Source organism: Peromyscus leucopus, chromosome 7 (genome assembly GCF_004664715.2).
Source record: "Peromyscus leucopus breed LL Stock chromosome 7, UCI_PerLeu_2.1, whole genome shotgun sequence".
Lineage (NCBI taxonomy): Eukaryota > Metazoa > Chordata > Mammalia > Rodentia > Cricetidae > Peromyscus > Peromyscus leucopus.
Genome location: NC_051069.1, coordinates 87,799,668 through 87,825,437, shown reverse-complemented (window position 1 = coordinate 87,825,437; position 25,770 = coordinate 87,799,668). Strand labels below are relative to the sequence as shown.

Genomic DNA, 25,770 nt, shown 5'->3' with positions numbered 1-25,770 from the left:
TGTTCTCTGTCTTCAAGTTTTACTTTTCAATTTTCTACAATTATGGAATGTAGCTGTGTGTTTCTAGAGGCCAATACCAAAACTGCGTCTTAAGGAGCCTCACCACCTCTTCTTCCTTTCCCCCAACCCCTGACCCACCCCCACTACCTAAGTAATGGTTTTCTTTCTATTGTATTTGAGCGTTAGTAAATGTGGACACACACACACATAGTCCTGTGTGTACATCTTTGTTTATATTCATAGTCCCCGTTTACTTTTCTTTTTAGATTTTGGTTAGTTCTCTGAGGATTTCATATAGTGTATTTTGGAGAGGGGGGATGGACACCAAAGCCATGAAGGCCCACTCCCAACCTTGGAGCTCCTGGGAGTCGATAGTTGCTAGGAGGAGAATTAACCTACCAGGGGCTGTAACCTGCCTTTCTGTCTCCCTGGAATTTTGTCTGGTTTGAGCGTGCTCAGGTCTTGGACATGCTGTCACATTACTGTGGGTTCATATGTGCAGCTCCCCGTGATGTCTGGAAAATGCTGTTTCTTTGTGGTCATCCATCACCTCTGACTCTTACAATCTTTCCACTTCCTCTTCCACAATGATCCCTGAGCTGGGTTGTGGTATAGATGTCCCATGTAGGGCTGAGCATTCTAGACTCTCATTTTCTGCACCTTGGTGAGTTGTGGGTCTCTGTGTTAAGTAATCACCATCTACTGCAAAAAGAAGCTTCTCTGATGAGGCCGAGAGATGCTCTAATATATGAGCATAACAAGTCATTGGGAGTCAGTTTAATACTATACTCATTTGGAAGAATCGTCCCCTAGAGCCATGGCCTGTCTAACTATAGAGTCTTGAAACCAGTCATGGTCCCAGGTATGGATTTCATCTTGTGGAGTGGACCTTAAGTTCAGTCAGAAAGTGGGTGGTTTACGCCTATGATATTTGTGACACTGTTGGCACCAGTGGCCATGTATTGCCAGGCCAGTCCTTACTGTAGCTTTCAGGGTTCAGAGCTGGGAAAACTGGTTGCTTTTCTCCTTCAGTAGCATGGATAGCACTATGAAAGTTAGCCAGTAGAAAATGAAGCTTCCTGTTCAGTACCAGCCTGCTTTCTCCATGTTCCATGACTCTCATATATGATATTTTCTGCAACAGGGTTGTCCTAGCTAGGGTTTTGTTTGCTATGAAGAGACACCAGGACCACAGCAACTCTAACAATGAAAACATGTAATCAGGGTGGCTCACTTATAGTTTCAGAGTTCAGTACATTATCATGATGGGGAGCATGGCAGCATGTAGGCAGACGTGGTGTTGGAGCTGAGCGTCCTACATCTTGCAGGCAACAGCAAGTCAGCTGAAAGTCACACTGCAGGAAGCTTGAGCAAAAGAGACCTCAAAGCCCTCCCCCACAGTGACACACTTCCTCCAACAAGGCCACACCTCCTAACAGTTTCACTCCCTGACCCTCAAGGCTTATAGTCATACCATAATGCAAAAAGTGCATTCAGTCCAACTTCAAAAGTCCCCATAGTCTATGACAGTCTCAAACTTGTTTCAAAGTCTAAAGTCTCTTCTGAGATGTATGGCTAAGATGCATGGCAATCTCTTAACTATAACCCCCCCTGGGGGGGGGTAAAATCAAAAGGCAGATCACATACTTCCAGCATATAATGGCACAGGATATACGTTACCGTCCCAAAACTCAGGGAGCATAGCAAGGGGATTCTGGACCAAAGCAAGATCAAAAACCAGCTGGGCAAACTCCAAACTCTGCATCTCCACATCTGATGTCAAAACACTCTTCAGATCTCCAACTCTGTTCAGGGTTGACTGCAACACACTTCTTTTTTTTGGGCTGGTTCCACTCCCTGTTAGCAGCTTTCCTCGGCAGGTAGCCCATGTCTCTAACATCTTGGGTGCTCCAAGGCAGTCCAGGCTTCAGTTTCACAGCTTCACACAATGGCCTCTCTACTAGGCCTCCATTCAGGGACACCCCTGACACATTCCTGGACTCAGTGGCCTTATTCCATAATTCCTTTCTTCTATTCTTAACTCTAAAGCCAGAACCACATGGCCGAAGCTGCCAAGTTCTGCTGCTTGCTAGGGCTGGAACATGTCTCCCTTGTTCCAATTACATCTTCACCAGATTTCTTTCTTTTACTGTTCTGAAACTTGCTCTGTAGACCAGGCTGGCCTCAGACTTGTAGCAGGAATCTTAAATGGTCTTATTAATAAGATCAAACCTGAGGCCAGTTACTGGGGTGAATGCTGGAAAATCAGAGAAGCAGAACAAACCACAGCTAACCTCACCTGGCCAACTTCTCAGTTAATCTTGTTTCCTCGGCTTGGAAGCCTCTGTGTCCTCATATCTGAATGGCTCTCAGCTGAACTGTGTTGCTCAAAACCTAAAAGCTTAACCAGTCAAATGCTTCTAGTTTCTGGTCCTCACACCTTATATATCTTTCTGCTTTCTGCCTCACTCCCTGGGATTAAAGGTTCGCTTTCTGGGATTAAAGGCACAAGTAACCATGCTTGGCTGTATCCTTGAACACATGGATTTCTGCCTCTTGAATGCTAGGATTAAAGGCGTGTGCTACCACTGCCTATCCTAAGTATCTAGTGGCTTTTCTGTTCTCTGACCCCAGATAAGTTTATTAGGGTACACAATATTTTGGGGAACATAATACCACCACATTTCCTCTCTTTTTGTCTAAAATTAAAAAAAAAGCTTATAACTATTACAAGAAAAACTATATCCAATAAGTATGTACAATATACACAGTCAAGATTACATTAATGATGTCTAGTCCATTAACATTTGACAGATTCAGGCAAAAAACTCCATTAATATATAACAATGTCCAGTCCAGTAACATTTGATAAACTCAAAAAAATTTCATTACTTATCCTATTTAAAACAAGTAGTCCCTTTTTAAAAGTAGATTCCATAATCTCCCTTTTTATCTTATCACAGACTCAGTGATCTGACATCCTCTGCCTTCCCAGTGCTAAAATTAAAGTTGTACCCCACCACACCAGGCTCTAAGCTTTTCTTTAATTTCTTTCCACAAGTTGGAAACTTAACTGGGTGGATCTTGCCCTGAGGTCACCACTCCCTTTATTTCATTCCTTAATCCTTTTATCTTCTTGAACACAGGACTCAGCTCCATTCTACTTCCTGGTGCTCCTTCTCAAAATTTACTTTTTGTAATTTATCCTGCTTGACTTACTCCTCTTCATTATAAACCTTCATTAGAGTTACCACTAATATCCACATGACAGAGTCTATACTAGGTTGTTTTGAGATTTCTTCTGCCAGTGGAATTAATCCAAAACTCTTCACTTTAGCCTCAGGCAGACTCTTTGGACAAGGGAAAAGGCAGCCATTTTCTTCACCAAAGATGATCTCTAGGCAACATACTAAAATTCTTCTCTGAAACCTCTTGAGTGAGCCCCCCATAGTTCAAATAACTCTTCGCACCACTGTCTTCCATGCTCCTACTATATGTCCCATTAAACAGTGCTTAAAGCACCCCACTGCTTTCCAAACTCAAAGTACCAAAGTACAAATTCCTCCAAACAATGGTCAGGCCTATCACATCAATATTCCAGTCCCTGGTACTAACTTCTGTCTTAGTTCAGGTTTTTATTGCTGTGAAGAGACACCATGACTGTAGCAACTCTTGGAAAGAAAAAATATTTAATTGGGGTGACTCACAGTTTCAGAGGTTCAGTCCATTATCATCATGGTGGGGAGCATGACAGTGTGCAGGCAGACACGGTGCTGGCTACATTTTGATATGTAGGCCACAGGAAGTCAACTGATAATCACACTGCAGGAAGCTTGACCAAAAGAGACCTCAAAGCCCGCCCCCACAGTGACACACTTCCTCCAACAAGGCCACATCTCCTAACAGTGCCATGCCCTTTGGGGGCTATTTTCTTTCAAATCACCTAAGGGTCTTATCAAGTTCTAGAGGGTAACCAAGAGAACTGGCAATAGCCTGTAATATTTGGGAGTCTGTGAGGCCAGCAATTCCAATAGAGGTAACCCATTCCTGGCACCTGGATTTTAGCCTGTGAAGTATGGTAGGGACATTGTCACTGTACTGTTATAAGGTAACTCCATTTAATTTGTGTGTGTGTGTGTGTGTGTGTGTGTGTGTCTGTCTGTCTGTCTGTCTGTCTTAAGAAGCTTCTACAGTAGAAAAGGCCTTGAGTGGTAGTTACTGCGGCTCCCATTTCTTTGATGTTAGTGTATTATTTCCCTTCCTTGCTTTTATGGCTAAATATATCACAGAATCCTGCTGCCACCGTACAGCTAGAGCCTTCCAGATTCCTGTTGATGGCTGCACCGTGCTTCAGTGTGGGAGGTCCTGTCACTGCCCCACCAGCCCTGTTGATGGACAGTCAGGCTGTGTCTGGACTTTGCTGCTACAAACAATAGTGCAAGGAGCAGCCTGTGCACAGATCTTTTTTTTATGTTTTTTCCCGTGTGCCCACGGATAGACTCCCTAAAGTTGTTTTGTAGATCAAAGAAAATGTGTACGTAGTAACTGATATTCTAAAAGGTATTGTTCTAGGAAAGAGGCATAACCCTAAGACTCATGAACTGACTTTCCCAATTGTTTTCCATTTCTTTTCAATGGTGGGGGTGTGGGGGAAGGGCCTGCCCTGTGGTGGGTGATGGCTGAGGCATTCATACACACAGGAGCTACCAGCAGTGCAGACAGGGCCACAGTGTGCTTGCTGCCCGCAGGATCCGTGGCAGTCAGTTTATGCACGACTTTCACAGCAGTACCGAAAGGAGGAGGAACAGAAACACCCTCGGCCAAACCAGCCGTTCATGTCAAGTCTGGAGAAGACGCTGTGGGACGGCCAGAGCCTTGGGCAGAGCAGCGAACCCTGACACCAGCTGCTGTGTGGCCTCGGCTAGGTCACTGTTGTCTCTGACTACCGTCTCTGTCTAGACTGGAACGGGCAGCAGTGACCTCTGGTGGCTTTGGCCCTGGGACCCTAGACTTGAGGCTGGCATGTCAAGGAGGCAGTTGTGACCTGGGGCTTGGGTGTTTCTCAGGGGGTGATCAGAGTCCATCTGCTGGAGGCCGAGAAGCTGGCCCAAAAGGACAACTTCCTGGGGCTGGGAGGCAAGTCAGACCCGTACGCCAAGGTGAGCATCGGCCTGCAGCACTGCCAGAGCCGGACCATCTACAAGAACCTGAACCCCACCTGGAATGAAGTGTTTGAGGTGAGCCTCTCTTCCATCCGTCTTGGAAGTTCCAGTGTCTCCAGGCTTCACCCTGGGCTGTGAGGAGCCCAGTGGCCTTCAGGGCCCAATACGGAAACCATGGGTAGGGCGAGAGACTTGCTAATGGGCAGGTGGGTCTTTGTGACTCTTGCTTCCCTGTCTAGCCAGCTCACAGGTGGGCTGTTCTGACCCCATTGTCAGTGCCCTTCCCCCACCAGAACAGGGTACAGGAGTTCTGCCCACAGCTCCCAGCCTTCCCTGTTGCTGGATGGGTGGAACCCACAGCCTGTCAGACACATGTTTCAGGGCCACCTCCTAGCTGCCCTTCCCTTATAACACCATCTACATGCTCCGTTACATCTGGTCCCAGGCAGTGGAAGCAGGGTGAGAAAGGGAAGCTTAGTTTCCTGATGTCCCGCAGCCCCCGGGGGAGGGCAATGTGGCAGCACAAGGCAGAGCAGATGGCAGCCAGTGTCCTCTGGGCACCATGCTGGAGCATGCTTGTGCCGTATCTGGCTCTCTCTGCTCGCCTGCAGGGGAGGGGTATTGCTTCCTGATAGGCAGGGCCCTGAGGCACCCGCAAGGCCAGGGTCCTAGGCTGGGCTTGGGCTGTCTGTGGGCTGTAAGGTCTGGTTCAGCAGTCAAGTCCTGCAGGACAAGATGCTTCTCCCTCCTTGCAGTTCATGGTGTACGAAGTGCCTGGCCAGGACCTGGAGGTGGACCTGTATGATGAGGACACTGACAAGGATGACTTCCTGGGCAGGTGAGGAGTGGGGATCTGGGCTTTGGAGCTTCTTCACTGCTTAGGGTACAAGGCTGGACCCTGGGGCATTTAGAAGGTGCAGGCCTCACTGCGTAGTGACCTCTAACTCTATGGCTACTGTGACAAGAGTGACTGCACCCGGCAATCTGCTCCAGCATTGCACAAACTCCCCAGGTGTCTCCAGCCCTGACCGAGGCCCTGGAGGAGAACGGTAGTACAGAGAGGACCCCCAGGGCTCATGTCCACTCTGAGAGTCCCATTTGGACCAGTGTGCAGGTGGCATGATGATGGCGCTCTACTTCAAGGAGCCTTCATCACTCCCCATGTGCGGATACCCAGAACTCAAGGCCATGGAAGTGACCCCTGGGGGGCTGCCTGGCAGAATCTCACTCTCTTTTATTCTAGACAGGCTCTACCTTGAGGAACCACCTATAAAAGCACTAGCCCTTAAAACACTTACTGCCAAAGTCTCCCTGGCCACATAACGCCCTCCCATGGAAGACACTAGCTGAATGCTTGAATACATTTGCCTTTCTGTACAAGCAATTCGGTGTAGCCCTGGTGTAGTGACTGGGGTCATCGCAGTATGCTATTGAGTAGAAAAGGACACGGTGCAGTTGGATCTGGCCTCCCACAAGAGGGCCCAGGATGCATGTTTGCCCGTGTCTGTAGAGGAGCATGAGGGGGTGGCGCAGCTGCTCGTTCCTCAGAGCAGGAGGCGGGAGAAGAAGCAACTCGCGTCCTGTGCCCCTGTAGCCGGCAGCGTGTGTCCCTGAGTGCGGAGTTATAACAAGTTTAAACATGACCAAGTAAATGAAGACCAGCTCACCACCAGGTGCTGATCATGTCTGGTTTCTTCATGGTGGGACTACAGTTTGCGTAGTGTTGCAGGTGGAAAGTGAGGCTTGTGACGCTTGCCTTCCAGGGCTGAGTTCGGGTCCACGCTGAATGCATGCACACTTCTGAGTCACTCGGGAACTGCCTCCTCCCTCTGGCTGGCAGGACCTGCAGGGTGGGTTTGGCTCAGATAGGCTAGGGGAACATTGTCATATGGGAGTTCCTGGCTTCCTCACACATCAGTTAGTGCCACTTACGGGGCACTGATGCCAGTTTTCAAGCCAGAGAGGCATCTGGCTGTAAACATGCCTCAGGCATTCGGATGGCACAGGTTCAGGCAGGAAGTCAAATTCCATAATGCATGGGCAGTTTTGCACAATGGAGAATCACCCCGCTCCACATGCCAACAGCTGTATTGTTGAAAAACCCCAGAGGTGATGAATGCAGACCTCTGCTTGTCCCCTCTGGGGCTGGGAGCCGCTCCCACACACACACAGTAGGAGTCCAGTGGAGCATAAGGTTAGCTAGCCCAGCCCTTCTCTTGAGCTCATCCCCCACTGTTTGCCTGGGATGGATGAGACCTCTGTCCCGGTGGCCACATCCAGTCATTTTAGAACAGAGTCCAGTGTGGACCCTGGAGCCTGCTCTGGCCACTGCTGTGCTCACTCTCTCCCTGTCTTCCAGCTTGCAGATCTGCCTTGGAGATGTCATGACCAACAGAGTGGTGGATGAGGTAGAGGTGGCTCCCCCACACCCCGCCTCCCTGCAGCACCCCGGGGGGGGGGTGGTTTCCAGGGACATCCCTTTCAGTGCATGGCTCTAGCAAGTCACTTCAGCCCTGTGTGATAAGTCCCCTCTGTGCAGGGCTGTGCCCATACCCATTCTCAGGGGCAAGAGTTGGGTGAGGCCCAGATGGCTGCAGGCAGCCCCCTAGGGTTGGAGTTAGAAGATGCTTCCCTGGGGAATGTCCATAGACTGAGGGAACTCAGCAAGGGAAGTCACATTATAGAGGAAGGTGGGCTGGACCTGGGTTTTCCTTTCCCCTAGTGTAAGACTTCTGCCCCACATCTGCCGGTCCTGCTGAGTCCGCTGTGCCCTCTTGGGGTTGGTTAACCTTTTTCCCTAGTCTCAACACTAAGCAGTCCCGAGCTCTCCGTGGCAATGTCCGTCCTTGAGCTTTCCTGTCCTTCTCCTGCCCCACAGTGGTTTGTCCTGAACGACACAACCAGCGGGAGGCTGCACCTGCGCTTGGAGTGGCTCTCACTGCTCACGGACCAGGAAGCGATGATGGAGGTGAGTGCGTGGCAGTGGCCCCCTCGCACAAAGGATTCTCAGGGGGAGGAGACTCGCTTCTACCTACTGTGTGCAGGCAGAGGAGGAGAAGGAAAGGCCATTTCTGCCTGATGGTTCAATTAGAGATAGGAGAGGAGACACCCCACTTCTACCTACTGTGTGTAGGGGGAGGGAGCCTCCATTTGTTGCTCATCTCCTAGAGAACGTGTCGGTCGGGCTCTTCTCTCCACCAGGGCAGCTCCTCTCAGTAAACAGCCTCTGGACTTCATTTTCAGGAAAGATGGAGTTCTTAGAGCTCTGTGTCAGGGCCTGCAACCCAATTTCATAGGGACATCGGCCCCTGTGTCTAACTTTAACCTAGCCTGCCACAGCTGTGTTCTCAGACAACGTAGAGCTGGGTCGTTAGCTTGAGGGCTGGCTGGCTTCCTTCTGCCCAGGGTAGACTTTTCCAAAACCTGCCTGCCTGCCTCCCGACTCTGGGAGTATTCAGTGAGGGTGATGTCTGTTTGCAGGACCATGGCGGCAACTCCACTGCCATCCTTGTGGTCTACTTAGAGAATGCCTGCAACCTGCCGGTGAGTCATGGTGCCCGTCTGCCTTACGCTCACCCCAGCCAAATGCCCACGTGTTACTTAAAGCCCATTCTTGTGCTGCAGAGAAACCCCTTTGACTACCTGAATGGTGAATACAGAGCCAAAAAACTCTCCAGGTTTGCCAAGGTAAGTGAATACAGCTGAGACCCTGACTCCTTTTCCCTGAAGTGACTATGGCCTGGGCCTGTCTGGCTCGACTGTGCAGGGTACTAGGCTTGGTGATTCATTATCCTGGAGTCCTGTAGTGATGGATTCCAAGTTTCCTTGTTTGGGCAAGAGTGGTTGCCATCTTATAAAAAAGGACCCAGAAGATGGAGGGCCTGGGCATAGTGGGAGGTGGAACTGGACATGTTTGTTCTACTTCTGGTCTTTGGTCAGCAGCTCGGGGTTCCTCCCCAGGGGTAGTCCTGCAGAGTGCTCATGCCATAGTGCAGCCTTGGACACCAGGCAGATTTTTCCCCAACAGGAGCCACTGGCTGCCCTACAACCCACTGACATGCCTGGGGGAGGGGGAGCATGGGGAAAGGTGGGATGTCTTGGGCCCCCCTGAAAATGTTACTTTCAACATTGTGGGTTTCCCCCTTACAGAATAAGGCCAGCAGAGACCCTTCTTCATATGTCAAGCTATCTGTAGGCAAGAAGACCTTTACAAGTAAGGTAAGGTAGTTCATTTGTAGGCCTGAGATAAGGAAATGGTGCTCCCACCCCCTTTTTAAGAAGAGGCGAGTGAAAGGACTCTCCCACACTGAATGCCTAGTAAGCCTTCGGAATCTCCTCCCTAGGTGGCCTTATCATTCAAAAACTAAAAACCGCAGAGCTAAGTGACGCCACCAAGGATGGGGCAGCAGAGTTAGGGTTTGCCTTGGGGCAGGGTCTGAAGCCATGCCTTTTATGTCACACAAACTGTCCCCTGGCTCCTTGTGGCAGCTGGTGATCACACTGAGCAGAGTATGCCCAGCCCGGCCCTCAAACGATCTCTCCTTTGCTGTCCTCAGACCTGTCCCCACAGCAAGGACCCTGTATGGAACCAGGTGTTCTCCTTCTTTGTGCACAGCGTGGAAGCCGAGCAGCTCTGCCTGAAGGTTTGTGTGAAGCTGGGCTCTGGGGACACTTGGGAACTGTCTAGGCCGAGGGCAGGAGAGAGTGTCCTGTGTATCTTGGGCAGTTCCACCTGTAGTCACCTTAGTGTGTGGGAGGGTATGAGGCCCCACGACCCCTCAGCCCCTTGAGCCTGGTGCCCAAGGTCGTCACAAAGGAGACTGTGGAAGACAAACCATGAATTCCCTTAGTTCTCCTCGCAGTGATCTGTATAGTTACGTAGTATGAGGGTCCTGTGCTAGAGCTGAACCCTTACAGAAGCTCTGCAGAAGAATGACCTCCTTTTCACATGAGCAGACAGGCGAAAGCAACCATCCGCCCCAGAGCACATGGCCTACACGTGGTCGAGCTGGGTGGGATCTTTTTTGAGCTTAAATGCCCTACCATACAGCAGCAAAAGCCCAGCTGGCCCTGGGTGCATGCCAGACTGGCCTCATGCAGACCATGATCACCTCTACTCTGCGTCACTCCCTTCCCTAGACTCCAGGCAGGTACAAGGTCTGGCCTGTTGCCATTCCCGTCTGCCGAATAGCACCAGAGGCTAATTGCTCCATAGTGCATACTCACTGAAGCTCCCTGGGACCAGAGGGCAGTGGTGGCACAGTGGGCTTAGCTCTGCCCTGGTTTTGTGACTGCCCAGGTGCTGGATGATGACCTGGAGTGTGCTCTGGGAGTGTTGGAGTTTCCTCTGTGCCAGATCCTGCCCTGTGCTGACCTCACCCTCGAGCAGCGCTTCCAGCTGGATCACTCGGGCCTGGACAGCCTCATCTCCATGAGGCTGGTGCTTCGGGTAAATGTCTGCTTTCTCAGTGTGTGTGTGTTGGGGGTTTCGGGGGCTGGGGTGGAACAGGTCTTGGCACTGAGTATCTGTTGACTGCAGCAGTCAGGAGAGAGGTGTATTTCTTCATCTACACATTGGGTTAATGCATTAAAGATAACCTCAGAGAGTTCTTTCCTATGTTGCATTAAGGGACGAAAACTTAAACAAGCTGAGTACACAGCTGGATAGCAGGTTGAGTACAGCCTTAAACGATCTCAAGGGGTATTATTAACGTTCAGTCTCTTTGGGGCCAAGAGATGTTTTCATAAAAATGTATCAGCTATCATTTCTTTGTTGCTTCAAACACTGACTCTCCCGTCCCTTTAATCCTTCCTTCTAGAACTTCCATTCTAGACTTTTCTTCTAGCCTTGATCCATGCCTCAACTCTACCTTCTCTTCCCAGCTAATTTCCTCAGAACCATCTTCCTTATCACCGCCTTTTGCTATGTCTGGCTTACTACTTTTTCAGTATGGTTTTTATTTTAATAGTGATTATTTTTTCCATCTTTAATTTCCTCTCTTCCAAATCCACCTGGTCTTTTTCATGTCTACATTCCCATTCCATCCTTAGTCATTTGAAATGTTTACATTGTAATCTGTTAATTCTGTTGTCTGAAGATTTTGGGAGTTTGGGAGTAAAATGTTTTTTCCATGTTAGATGAATAACGTGACATCATAAAAAAGGTTTGAGGGAGTCACATCGTCTACAACCACAACCCAGTCTTTACACTATGATCCACAAAAGGATCTTGGCAATGAATTTTGCTGCTTATCTCTTGTCTGTGTTTTCAGAGTGACTGTTCTGTGGCTTTCATGAATGTGATCAGTGTTCCTTGATGGCCTAGATCAAGGCTGCTCTCTGCTGGGGAGGTTTAGATTTGTCTCCAGCAGAGTACCACAGCAACTACAAATCTAAATCCATTGTTATGTTAATTTAATGGGTTTAAAACCCATAGGTAGTCTGAATATGAACTAGAAACTCTTGAGGATGGTCCTATAGATGGTAGTTTGGGGAAGACTTTCCCTCTAACTGGAATCCAAGCTGAGACAGACACCTCTTGTTAATTGGTCTTTGCTGCTCAGTGGAAGTTTTATTCTAGATTACTTTTTTACTGAAGAGATTTCAGTCCCATATTCATTTCTGGAAACAGAATTCCCTAGAAAGGGCCTGTTGATTGACAGCTGAGGAGAAAGGGGAAGGAGAAAGGTGGTAGGCCCCGCCCACAAACAACACTGTCATCTGCTTCCAGTTCTTACGTGTGGAGGAGCGAGAACTGGGAAGCCCATATACTGGACCTGATGCTGTAAAGAAAGGCCCGCTGTTCATCAAGAAGGTGGCCACCCACCAGGATCCCAAGGCCCCAGCCCAGGGAGAAGGCCTTGCAGATGTGACATGTGCCTCGGACCTCGCCTCTGACATCAAGGGAGCCTCCAAGAGCCCTGATACCACCAGTACTGCCACCACAGCCAATGAGCCTGAGCCCCAAGAGACAGGCCTGGAGTCCAAAGGCAAGGACAGTGCCAAAGGACTCTGTGAGTCCATGGGGAAGAAGAGGACCCCAGCTACCATCTTCCTGACTGTCCCAGGCCCCCACTCTCCAGGGCCCATCAAGTCACCCAGACCCATGAGCCGCCCTGCCTTCCCATTCGCATGGCCACCAACAAGGCTGGCTCCCAGCATGTCCTCACTCAACTCCCTGGCCTCTTCCTGCTTTGACATGACAGATGTCAGCTTCAACATTGAGTATGCATCTCTCTGCTTGATCTTTTCTAATATAACTTGCATGAAAAGTAGGTCCTTTGATGGAAGAGTAGATAGGAACTTACAGACCTGAGCACGTTCAGGTTTCTCACAACATGTCTTTACAAGAGGCAGCTTGGACTAATAGGAAGAACACAGGATGAGGGCGAGAGCCCTTCTGTTGCCTACAGCTCTGGCTACATAATGACTTCAGTTGTTAGGATTCCTTTCATAGAAACTTTTCCTAAATTCTGAGTGCAGTGGGATAACGTGAAGAGTTTAGAAATGTGGACTTACATAAGTAGCCGCCATGTATTAAGTGCTTCCTATGGACTTAGCATGTTATCTGATTTAATTCAGTCTTCATTATAACCCTACAAGACAGAAGAAACCATTATAAAATCCCAATTCCCTCAAGCCCCACAAGCAATCAGGACACAAGGGCCAGTCCATTCCAGGGTTTATTTATGCTTTCTGCTGAGAAGTAGGACAATTACACTGAATACTGGATGGAACCTTGAAGAGAATTATTGACCCAGACAAGTCTGTGTTCCTCACATAGACCATCCTTCTCCATCTTCAGGTGAAGGAGAGGGACAGTTCTTACTGTGACAAGCCCCTTTTTCCCCCACAGAGATGGGGATCCTAAGCAGCGACGGCTGGGTGAGATTCAGCTCACAGTGCGCTATGTGTGTCTTCGACACTGTCTCAGGGTGCTGATCAACAGGTGCAGGTAAAGAGATTCTGGGACTGGGAAGGCCCTTTGGAAGTATCAGGTGACCATATAGCAGGGCTGCTTAGGGTGATGGCAGGAGCCATGTACTCCAAATGTCATTTAAGGACCTACAGGCCACTGGGGGCAAAAATCCCCAAAGGGGTATGTTGAGTGGCCATTTGTTGGTGCTGATGGGCTGAAAAGTCAAGGGCTTTGCTCAGACTCACCACTATCTTGGGGTGGCCAATGGCAAATAGGTCTTCCTAAGCAGGAACCCCTAACTTCTTTGGGTGCAAAGTATTTGGCTCTATCCCAGACAGCACAAAAATGTGTGTGTTCAAAAAACAAAACCACAGCTGATATCTTGTTCTTCAATTGTTGGCTTTTGCCTTTTGAGTACAGAGGATTTTAGTCCTCTAGCCCATTTACTCCCCAGTGGCTGGTACAGCCTTCTCCCAAATGAGTACTTAGGGACTCTTTTTCTCTTCATATCAGAAACCTGACACGCTGTACCAGCAGTGGAGCTGATCCTTATGTTCGAATCTACCTATTGCCAGAAAGGAGGTGGGCAAGTCGGAAGAAGACCTCAGTAAAGCGGAAGACGCTGGAGCCTCTATTTGATGAGACGTGAGTAGGACAGGGCTTAGCAGACCTCACCTATTTTCATAGTACTGAGCACCAAACACTGGCCGTATGCTGGAGCTTGCCAGATCGGGGGTGAGGTGGGGGAAACTTGGGGGCTGAGCGGGACAGGACAATGTGGTCTGACCTCACGAAGCCCCTATATACTTTTTAGTGGGAAGAAAGGGCTGCTAGGGTAATTTATCCAAAAAAATGTGATCAAAGCTGCTCACATTTGCTGTTCTTAAGAGGATAAACATTCAGATGTTCACAGTGGTGGAATAGTGCATACTCTCAGCTCTTTGGCCTGTCTTCCCTCCTGAAATATAACAAAGTTGGCAGGCAAAAGAGATCCTTTCTCTTTGTCTACATCTTTAAGGACAAACTGATAGGCAGGCTCTCAGCACATTCTTGCTTTGGATGATAGAGTCCAGTGGTAGCAAGCGCTTTAAAATTCTTTTTATTTATGTGTCTTCCACATCTGTAGTAGTGCCTGCAGAGTCCAGAAGAGGGTGTTGCACCCTCTGGAGCTGCAGTTATAGATGCTCTTGAGCCACCTGATGTGGATGCTGGGAATTGAGCTTCAGTCCTATGCAAGAGCAGTGTCTTAGTTAGGGTTTCTATTGCTGTGAAGAGATGCCATGACCATGGCAACTCTTATAAAGGAACACATTTAATTGAGGTGGCTTTCATTTTCAGAGGTTTAGTCTGTTATCATCATGGTGCCACATGGTGGTGTGTAGGCAGACACAGTGCTGGAGAATGAGCTGATAGTCCTACATCTTGAGCCACAAGCAACAGGAGTGGTCTGTCTCACTGGGTGTAACTTGAACATAGGAGACCTCAAAGCCCACCCCCACAGTGACACACTTCCTCCAACAAAGCCACACCTCCTAATAGTGCCACTCCCTTTGGGGGCCATTTTCTGTCAAACCACCACAAGCAGCAAGTGCTCTTAACCACTGAACCATTGTATTCTTGGTCTCCTCCTCTGCAATCCTAAGACAAGACATTTGTAGTCAGGTTTGGAACGTGACTTGTTTTCCTCTTATTTTAATCAATCATAACTACTCTGAAAGGCTGAAACCAAGTCCTCTTTGGTCTAAGTCTATCCTCATCAAGAAAGACTGCACATACAGGCCCAGCGGCGACCCACAGAAGTAGACAGGCCCGGCAGCGGAGACAAGCAGATGTAGGTAGGCCCACGGCAGCAGCCCGCAGAGGTAGATGGGCCCGGAGGCGGCGGTAGACAGGGACATTCAGGCCCGGCGGCAGCTGGCAGAGACATACAGACCCAGCAGCAGCTGACAGGGACATACAGGCCCGGCCTCGGACCGCAGAGGTAGACAGGCCCAGCAACGGAGACAAGCAGATGCAGCTTGGAACAGGGACGCCTCTAACCCCAACACCCGGGGAAGAAGCTATCTCCGTGGGACGGAACCAGAACGAATCTGAACACTCCATCTGAGGACAACCCAGGGCCCAGCTACTGATCCTGCGAAACCAGCAACTTGGAGGTGTTGGTGAACTACCCTGCTCAGCTGAAACCCATCTGGGAAGGATTTAGATGCCTACAGTTGGAAGTCTGAAGAAACAAGATCAGCTGAGGAGTTGACAAATGAACAAAACGTGACCTGGGAACACAGAAGAAGGTGCTGCCCAGCCACTAAACCAGAACACCAGAATCATAAGTATATACTTCACTGACTGAGATCAGCTGCCCCTGAAGAAACAGCCAATAGCACCAATTTAACCAAAACTCCTACTAAACAAGACTAAAAATTAGAACAAGAGAGGCACTCTCAGACACAGACACCACCTGCACCGAGCAGAGGAAGAGATGAGTAGACTCCAGTGCAAAAACACAGGCAACAACATAAAGACCTTTATGGCAATATCAGAACTTAGTGATTCTATACCTGCAAGACCTGAACATACCAAGACAGAAGAAACAGAAGAAATCAACCCTAAAAATGACTTTAAGAAGATGATAGAGCCCTTAAAGAAGAATAAAACATTCCTCAAAGAGGAAATAAAAACTTTCCTAAAGAGAAATGAAAAACTCCATTAAAGAGAAATAAAAACTTCCTTAAAGAGGAAATGAAAAACTCCATTAAAGAGGAAATAAAAAACTCCCTTAAAGAAATGGAAGAAAAAACAAGCAAAAAATGGGAAGAAATCAAGAAAGACTACAAGAAAGCTCATCCAACATTCACTGAACACTATGCCCAGCACACCATCCATAGCCATATAAGTGGGCACTGCCTTGAAGAGCTCTGAAAGAATTATACAAAGATATTAAAATGGCTACAAAGAACACAGAGGGAACATCTGACAATGAAGATAATCTGTTAGTCATTCTCTCTAAAAATTACAAGATGAAAGCCAGGGTTATCTGAAGGCAGAGTGAGTAAACCCCACCCTAAACAGAAACCTAGAAGTAAGGTTCCAGGTGCCTTTCTGAGGAGGCTGTTTATGACAAGGCTGGTACACAGGCCTCTGAGGGACACCATCATTTTCCATGCAACTCCAGCAAGCCTACCTCCTAAGCATCTTGCCCTCTGCTGTCAGAAGAGCAGGGTGAGGCGTTCCTCTGGCTGGTGCAGATGAGGAGAACAGTAAAACTGCACTTGGTGTAGAATCGGGACGCAACACACTCCAAACAGCCATCTCAGAGGCTCCTCACAGGCAGTCTCAACACTTCAGGATCTAGATGACGTGTTACCGTGAGCATAGGAGCCAGTGCTGATTCTGTCACTTTTAAATGTTGACAGCTCTGGTTTTAGTGGGAAGTGGAAGAAACACTATGTTTTCAACAAAAGTGGCTACATGTAAATCTCATTTTTAATGTTTTGGCTTTTAAAGATTTGAATTTTTTGTTCCCATGGAAGAAGCACAGAAGAGGTCACTGGATGTTGCAGTGAAAAACAGTAGGCCTCTTGGCTCACACAGAAGAAAGGAGTTGGGGAAAGTAAGTAGCTGTCATTTCCTTGTGTCCTAACACCTGCTGGAATCATTCCAGCTCCTACTAGAGTCGGCCATAAGGAGGGATAGCCTCCTTGAAAGGACTTTGTTTTCACATGCTTCCAACCTAACACAGAAATATAAACTGATGTGTAGACATTATTTTAACTATCTTGAGAATATCCAAATTCAATATTCTGTAAGTATGTGGCATCTACTCTGATATTACCTATTATTTTTATAAATAGATCACTAAATAAAACTTGGATTACATTAGATCAAGGTTTCTATGGTAACAGAATTTCACTTAAAATAGGAGGAAATATAATCCCAGGAATGTACCAAGAAGACTCCTCCATGGCATTCATACAGTACTCTAGTTACATTTTTAAAAAATTTTTTTCAATTATTTATTTATATTTTATGCATGAGTGCTCTGCATGTATACCTGCATGTCAGAAGAGGACATCATATCATCTTATAGATGGTTGTGAGCCACCATGTGGTTGCTGGGAACTGAACTCAAGACCTCTAGAAGAGCAGCCAGAGTGCTTAATCACTGAGCCATCTCTCCAGCCCCTGTAGTTACGTTTTAATAACTACCTTCTGTATTCATCTCTGTAACTCCTACTTCTATGAAACTGACAGTTTCTGCCTATGAAGCAGATGGTATTATGCTCATTTTTATGGGAACATTTTTTTATAATACTTATAAATAAACTTGAAAGTCAAAATATCTGTAATTCTTGAAGATATTCTTTGAATGTCTTAAATTTGTGTCCCAAACAGGAACAGCTCTTTTTTTTTTTTTTCTTTTTTTTAGACAGGGTCTCACTACATAGCTCTGGCTGGCCTCAAAACTTACAGAGTTCCACCTGCCTCTGCCTGCCTAGTGCTGGGTAGGAATAGTTATTTCTAGAACACTAGGCCAGTGCTTGCATTCTCTCTGGAAAGGTTCCATGATGAAGGAAAATACCCTGATGGATGGATGGAGGAGGGGTTCAGAGAACTCCACCCACAGCTGAGGAGCTGCTGGCAGTCAGTAGCTGCTCGGGGAGGGGGACTCCTTCTTCTTTGGGGGCATGGCCGCTGGTAGGTTGCCTTTGCTCCATACTATGCACATATGAACAGCACTAATTGGATTTAGTGAGTTATTAAAAAAAAAAAAAGACATGAAGTTGGGATGTGGACATATGGCAACGCTCTAGTGGGAGCTAGAGGAGGGAAATGGGGCATGTGTGGGTACAATTATATATAATTGTGTGTGTGTGTGTGTGTGTGTATTTCTCAAAGGATACATTTAAAAAAAAAAACATCTGAAAGCGGAGACCTTTCACACTCAGCCCAGTTTACCCGAGTGTTCCCATTTAACATGGTGCTAATATTTGTGGTTGTTTAGGTGCTGATCGACTTATCAAAAGAAGATCTGATTAAGGGCTTTTCACAGTGGTAAGTGTGCCTTTTCATTATCACCGTGAACTATGGAGGATGCGATCTCAGGCAGCTGCCCTGGTCTCCAGACTTCTCCCCCTTTCAGGATTGTTTCAGATGCTCTGGGTTCCAATAGAAGGAGACAGAGTGACGCCTTTCCTCGGGTGTTACAGACTGTACAGGTCTGCCTGCAGCCCTCTGTAACTGCAGAATTAATCCTGACCAGCAGTTCTCAGACAGTTGGTTCTGCTGTCTCCATAGAGACTGTGCTGCTTGTCTTATTGCAGCCGCACATTCTCATTCCTAACACAAGTCCAAACCCGACTGTCTTACAGGTATGAGCTGACTCCAGATGGACAGCCCAGAAGCTGACGATGAGCTGTTATCACCAATATGTTAGAGAGTGTATGTGTGTATTTTGTTATTGAAATAAGAACATACATTTGATGGGAGTGTATGTTGTATGGACTGCATGACTGGGTAGTAAAGCGGGGATCATGTAAAAGTAAGAACTATTTCTGTTAATTTGATTAGTTCAAATCCAAAAAGAAATCATGGTATTTGTATCTAATGAGGTACCAAAACCTCAGTAGTGACTGACTTTTCACCTTGATAAGTAATTGTTCACATCTCATTTAGAACTTGCCAGAAGGTATGCAAGAAAAATGCCGTCTCCATCCCAGGGTTGGGGTAGTTGTTCTTAGAGCATCTTAGAGCATCCTGGGCAGTTCTGACCAAAGGGGGGCACTTTTTTGTGGAAATAAAAAGTGACCAAATTCAAAACTGCCCAGATTTAACACTGCCAAAGCCCTTCTAGCTGCTGCCTGTGATGTTTGTAAGCCTAGACAGTTGCCCCTGGTTCTGACTTGAAGCTACAGTGTATTTTCTAGGGGCAACAATGTTAGAGTGATATCCTTAAGTATCCCAAGTTAAATATTCTGGGAAGGCCTAGGGACAAACCTCTGGGGAATTGAAGCCTAGCGACAAACCCAGGTCTACATCTGAACTCTGGGTGCTGCAGGCCGCAGAACAGTCAATTTCTAGGAGAAAAGGGGGCTTTCTGTATTTACCTTAGACAACTTTGAACTTAGACCTGCTGTTCTAAGAGATGGCTGGGTCGTCCAAATATACATGTTAAAAGGAAAATATGTAAATCGAATATTTAAAAAGTGCCTTTTACACATTTCAGTTTGTAAGAGCAGACTTTTGTTCTCTGTTTCTTGGGTGATTGTCAAGGTCACGCCCTCATCTTTCACTGACTCAGGCAACACTCCCTGCCGCTTCCTGTTGTCTTCAATGATGTGTTTCTTTTCTATTTATTATTATTCTGAGTACGATGTAAGCAGGGGGCGCACATGGATCTCGGCACACGTGTGGTGGTTATAGGAAACTGTGACAGAGTTGGTTCTAACACCTTCACAGAGTCATCTCACAGGCTCTTCTCTGACGATCTAAAGAACAGCAACAGAGCAGGGTATGGTGGTGCATGCCTTTCGTCCCAGCATTGGGAGGCAGAGGCAGGTGGACCTCCGTGAGTTTAAGGCCAGCCTGGTCTACAGAGTGAGTTTCATGCTAGGCAAGGCTACAAAGTGAGACCATGTCTCAAAAACAAACAAAGGAACAAAAAACCAGCAACATTCCAACTGGGTTTGGTGGCTTACACTTGTAATCCTAGCACTTGGGAGGCTGAGGCTGGCCTACCTGGGTTAAATAGCAGGATTCTGCCTCAACGAAGGAGATAGTAGTGTTTGCTCACTCTAACTTGTAGGTTATTTGTTATTTATTATAGTGTGTAATATTCATAGCTCTAACTCACCTATCAAATGTGAGCTAGCCTGGTCTTTGGTTTCTGCTGCTGTTCAGATGTGTGTTCAGCAGCATCCTGAGAACAGAGCAGTCCAGATGCTGTGTCGTCTTTTCCAATGGCCATTCCATAACCTACTGCAATGGCCTCTTCCTGTGTAGCACTTTCATTTTAACAATTCTTGGTGGTGTTTACAAGCTCTCTACTAGGTCACATGCTAAGCAACTATAATGTATGTTTTAGTTTATATCTCAATTGAACCACAGACTACTTGATGAATAATAAAGTTTTTGCAGATATTTCTAGTGTGTGTGTGTGTGTGTTATATGTGTGAAAAGAGGGACTACAGGATGCCCCTCCCCCTTTTTTCTTTGAGATAGGATCTCTCACTGGCCAGGAACTCATCCAGTAGGCTAGATTGGCTGGCTAGTAAACCTTAGGGGTCCAAATCTCCAACCTCCTCAGTGCTGGGAACACAAGATGCACCACCATACCTGTTTTTATTATTTGTATTATCATTATTATTGTTTATTAACATTGAGGTCTGAGGCTCAAACTCAGATCCTTGTATTTGCAACACAAACCCTTTTATGACTGAGCCAACTCCTCAGCCTGATATTTCTATTTTAAATAACAAATTTTCACAATAAAAGATACCCACCTTACCTCATGATGACATTGTTATTTCTTCCTAAATAGAAGGGAAAAGCACCAAAAAGAATGTACCATATACATTTTAGCCACCCCAAAACTGACTGTGGCAGATGGGGGAAAACCTACCATCCCTCAAGCCCATGAAGAACTGGTATATTCCTTACTTTTCTGTTGCTGTGATAAACCACCATGAATGAAGCAATTTAAAGAAGAGTTCATTTTAGCTAATGGTTCTAGAGGGTTCTGTAATGACAGGCTACAGCAGGGCTGCAGGAACAAGAAGCTAAGAGTTCAACTTTTGGACTGAAAGCACAAATCAGAAATAATGAACTATAAGTAGGTTGAGGCCTTAAGCTCTCAAAGCTGGATCCCAGTGAAGTACTTTCTTCAACAAGGCTGCACCTCCTAAACCTCCCAAACAGCGCTACCAACTGGTGGCCAAGAGTTTAAACATCTAAGGCTATGGGGGACATTCTCAAACAAGTACACCTAGTTAAACAATGAACATGGTTCATTTAAAAGTGTCACAGGTGAAGTTTCTAGTGACGATATAAAGAGAAAAAACTGAAGCAGTGTGCAGGAGTTAAAGGAGGTTACAGCATGAAAAGCAAATTTAGTATGCATCAGAGGAGAGGCACCATATGAGGACAAGGACCAGTTAGTAGCAGCATGAAGAACAGCTATTAGAGTGTAAAGTTTGACAGTCAAGCTGGTGTAAAAACACTCCAAAACTAGAAAATTGGTTTAGAACCTGTAACCCTGTGGAACCTTGATAACCAAGCACAAAACTCACACTTATGGTTGCTATTAACAGACAAGCTTAGGGAATATCAAACTGAATGATGATCACAAGGTATCAGCAAGAAGGGTAACATACCAATTAGGCTGACAAAGTATTCAAGTCCTCATGGGAAAAACTACAGATAAAGTAAAACATAAAAATAGAGCCAAGCATGACAGCGTACATCTTTAATCCAACAATTTAGGAGACAGAGGCAGGTGGATCTGTGAGTTCAAGGACAGTCTTGTCTATAAGCAAGTTCCAGAATTGGCAGGGCTACACAGAAAAACCTTGTCTCAAAAACCAAACAAAAATATAAAACTAGGGTTGGAGAGATGGCTCAGCAGTAAGAGCACATAATCTTACAGAGACCAGAGCTCACAGGTGGCTCTATAAGCTCTAGAGCAGTGGCTCTCAACATATGGGTCACAACCCTTTTGGGGACAAATGACCCTTTCACAGGGGTCACCTAAGACCATCAGAAAACATAGATATTTATATGACAATTCATAACAGTTGAAAAACTATAGTTCTGAAGTAGCAATGAAAAGAATTTTATGGTTGGGGTCAGCACAATATGAGGAACTGTATTAAAGGGTCATACATAGATTAAGAAGGTTGAGAACCACTGCTCTAGAGGATCTGACACCCTCTACTAGACTCACCTGCACACACACACACACACACACACACACACACACACACACACACACAACTTCCATGTATACACAATTAGAAATACATCTTAAAACAGGCATACATGGCTATCTGGCAGGCTATTGCTCACACAGAGGCCTTGGCTGTGGGAGCAGAGCCTAAGAGGATAAGTTCTCAATGTGAGGGTGGTCAGGTCAGCTATTTCTACCTTTCAGCCTCAAATCATCTCTAAAGTAGCACTGATGCTGGACTTGAACAACAGAGGGCAATGGAGGGCAACTGCAAAGCAAGCTTTTCTTCTGATGAGCAGTTTTCTTCAGCTGAATGGTTTATGAGCATAATTTACTGGTAGCCCATGCTCTCAGGTTCTGCTACCACAGCCATGGCCCTCTGTGTTAGCAACAATCCGCCATCTTCAGTTTCTTAGCTAAGTGGATGGAGTAGTGCTGTGGCAGCTGCCCCTGAGGTCTGAGTCAACCCAGCAGAGGTGCTTAGCTATGTTGCTGAGCTCCTTGCTTGTCGGCTCTTCCTTAGCTCTGGAGGTAGTATCTGCTTTCTCAAGTTTTCAAGTTGCTCAGTACCCTTAAGAGTCTTCCTTCACCACTTCCCCTTTTAGTAGTTAGCAATTCTTATATTAATTTTTCGTGTACAATGTGACTTCTGTCTATTGGATAACAAAGTATATATTCAAAATTTTATGATGACCAACAAAATAAAGCAACCAAAACACAATTGAAATATGAAACTTCCAAATCAGTAGTGAAGAAGATTTTGTGAAGAAAAACTAACCACTTCCCAATAAGGAGAGAGGAATATGAAGAAAAACATAATAGAAAATATAAAGAGGATGGTCAAAAGATCTCATTTGTAACACAATAAAGCACACCCTTAAAATCTAGACTAGGAAACAATATTTGAAATAAAAGCACAGCTATATATGTTGCTTCAATAGGAACCACTTAAAACAAAGACAATAAAGCGATGTGCCCAAGAAAACTTTCTTTTCTATTCTATTTATATGAACTGTAGCAAACAACATGTTAAGAAAAGGATGCTTCTATTCAACCCCACATTGCAGCCTATGTTGTGAGGCAAAGAAGAAGTAACTGTGTAACACAAACCACTTTTATATTTAATGTTGGTAACTGAAAAATCACTAAAGTCTCCATTCACATTGTTATCCACAAAAATGGTGCTGCCTCAAGTTGCACATTATGTAGCCCAAGTAGTTACACACAACACCTTCCCTACAACTCAGACATTCTGGATGTGTGTGTGTGTGTGTATGTATACATATATGTATATATACATATATACACATATAGTCTAGAAAATCAGCATACAAGTGCAGAGGATATCATGCATGTAAAATCTAAAATAATCCAAAGGTCTAGAATTCTAGAACTGACCAGAATGTTTTTAGCAAGATTGCTGAATACAAATATTTTTAAATCACCTGTAGCTCTCGGCAATTGAAAAATGAAATCAAAATTGAAAAGATAATTTCTAAGTGAGGGAAGGCAGAGCCAAGGGAGCTCTTATAGAGCTCAGGCTTGAGTGCTGGTCACGGAGGAGTTTCTACCCGTTAAGCATCCAAACATACATCTGTGACGTACAACCCACAAGAAGTCGCCTTGCAAAAAATAAGCACATCATGGCCTTTCATTCCGGACATGGACTCAGTAGAGGCTGCTTCTGATGGGATCCTCCCAGAGCACTCTGGCCATATGTACATACAGACCCCACAGGACCAAGTCATGGCCTCCAAGCAGTCAGGACCACACAGAGATGAGAATGCTGATCAGAGTGAGGCACATTCAGTACAAGTCAGTAGACCAAGAACTCTCAAGAGAATGAAGCTGGGTACCAAGTGGATAGGAACATTCTTTTCTTTCCATTCCATCTGCTTATAGATACCATGGAACCCCTGGAGGGCCTCATTCTGAGAAGGTGGCTCTTCTAGCAATGTTTGCCCTCTTGTTGTTCAAGCCTTGTGGGAAGATGAAGAATTGGAAGGTACTTCCAAAATTCCCTTGAGATTTTTCACAGGTCTAGTAGAAAGAAAACTGCTTCCTAGAACAGTTACCACTTTCCAACCAACAAGGATACACAGAAGGATAGACAGACATCTCAGGTTCTCGTTTGACATCAGCTAGGCTAGAAACCAAATCAGGCAGCTAAGTGCAGGCCTGGGACTGTGGAGAGCAGAGGAACTGTGTCAGCTTGGACAGGCAGGCTTCTAGTGGCTGACTGAATATGTGAGACCTGTGACCATTTCATTTATACATGTACGATTCCAATTTCTAAGCAAAGACTTTTACTGTGAGGCAAGGCTACTCACCCATTTTCTAGGATGTGGGTACTTTCCTGCTCCTGGCTCTCTCTTTTGGGGTTGTCTATAGTTCTGTTGGTAGTTTCAGGAGGGATAGATGACTAGTTAGGCTGGATTGCTTACCTCTGCTGAGTGACAGCAAGCTGTAAGGGTAGTTCAGTGGCGTTGGCTGGAGCTGCTTTTGGTCAGGTAGAAGACTCAACAGCAGGGTAACACACACATAAGCTGGTGGGTGCTATTGCCAGCCCACTTGGAGAATAAATGGTTTGATTCTTGACCATGGCTGAGGTTCCTGAGGATGAACTAAACTCTTCCCATTTGCAGGAGATTGAAGCCATAACATCAAATAGTGAACTAAAGAAAGCCTGTCGTCAACTGGTTCACCTGATAAAAAACCATCCTGGACTGAGGTTGTCAAGATTTTGTAGACAGCTTGGGACACAGTGAGCTACCTGAGAGGCAGACAGAATATGAGAAGAAATAAATAGTAGGGAATTGCTGGAATGGTCAGTGAATGAGCTGCTGCTATGCAAGGTGTAAGAGGTCCTCAAGAAGGCAGCGACTCCTGTGATGCACAGCTGATAGCAAGGAAAGCTTCAGAGGTTTGAGATGCACCAGGCACTTCAGAGTGCTGGACACTGTGCCAAGAGGATTAGACGGCACCCTGCTGAGGAAGGAGACTTTGAGTAGGAAAGCATGTTAAGCCTCAACATCACTTACTTTGTACTGACAATGGCAAGGTCTATGACATCAGAGTGGGATAGATGCCAGCATGAGAATCTCCCCCAGGTACCCAGAGTTCCACACCACATGACATTTGGTTCTGGGTTACCAGGTACCAGTGGTCAGAAGAGAGCCATCCCAGATGCCTCTCCTGCTGATCTTCAGGATTCCTTGAGCCCCATTTTTCAATTAGCCCCAGGCCAGATGTCCACTGGGAACTTCTGTGCTGTTGTTCTTCAGCCTGGTCATGGGTCATTGCAGCCACCAAGTCCAACACAGTACACAAGAGCTGTGGAAGAAGGTGAGGAGATCCTCCACTGCCAACATCCCTTCCCTCCTCAGAACAATCAGGGTGAGTCAAAGGGTTGGGTACCACACAGTATAGTACTTGGTTTGTCTCAAGTATTTTTGAAGGGAATTTTAAAACTTAAACCATTCACTCAGTGCTCACAGGAAGTTCCTGAACCACTCTCCCACTCCAACACTCAGAAACTGATGACATGAAAGCAGCAGCGTAGGGCCTAGGCCTAGGATGAATAGCACATTCCTTTATGGTAAAGGGACGAGGCATTCCTCTGAGTCTGCATGCCTTTGCCTTACCATTAGCTTTTAAAGTAGATGACATATATCCCCCTCCTTTTAAACTGTGTAGCCAGGCGGTGGTGTCTCACGCCTTTAATCCCAGCACTTGGGAGGCAGAGCCAG

At 46.4% G+C, this 25,770-nt stretch overlaps 1 protein-coding gene across 2 annotated transcripts in view; it reads left to right on the top strand.

The window, feature by feature from the left end:
* Esyt3 (extended synaptotagmin 3) overlaps positions 1-19,662 on the top strand; it is a 50,101-nt gene extending 30,439 nt beyond the window's left edge. The window contains exons 9-23 of one of the 2 annotated variants that reach the window (XM_028869980.2): positions 5,067-5,237; positions 5,918-6,000; positions 7,522-7,570; positions 8,041-8,130; positions 8,643-8,705; positions 8,787-8,849; positions 9,312-9,380; positions 9,719-9,805; positions 10,462-10,611; positions 11,893-12,386; positions 13,018-13,116; positions 13,594-13,725; positions 16,585-16,690; positions 18,083-18,132; positions 18,450-19,662. In XM_028869980.2, the coding sequence (XP_028725813.1) occupies positions 5,067-5,237; positions 5,918-6,000; positions 7,522-7,570; positions 8,041-8,130; positions 8,643-8,705; positions 8,787-8,849; positions 9,312-9,380; positions 9,719-9,805; positions 10,462-10,611; positions 11,893-12,386; positions 13,018-13,116; positions 13,594-13,725; positions 16,585-16,690; positions 18,083-18,132; positions 18,450-18,486 (1,743 nt within the window). In that variant the 3' untranslated portion in view covers positions 18,487-19,662. Of the gene's footprint in view, positions 1-5,066; positions 5,238-5,917; positions 6,001-7,521; positions 7,571-8,040; positions 8,131-8,642; positions 8,706-8,786; positions 8,850-9,311; positions 9,381-9,718; positions 9,806-10,461; positions 10,612-11,892; positions 12,387-13,017; positions 13,117-13,593; positions 13,726-16,584; positions 16,691-18,082; positions 18,133-18,449 lie in introns of those variants that run through there. The other variant, XM_037207867.1, reaches the window with a different exon arrangement.
* The last annotated feature ends 6,108 nt before the right edge of the window (positions 19,663-25,770 follow it).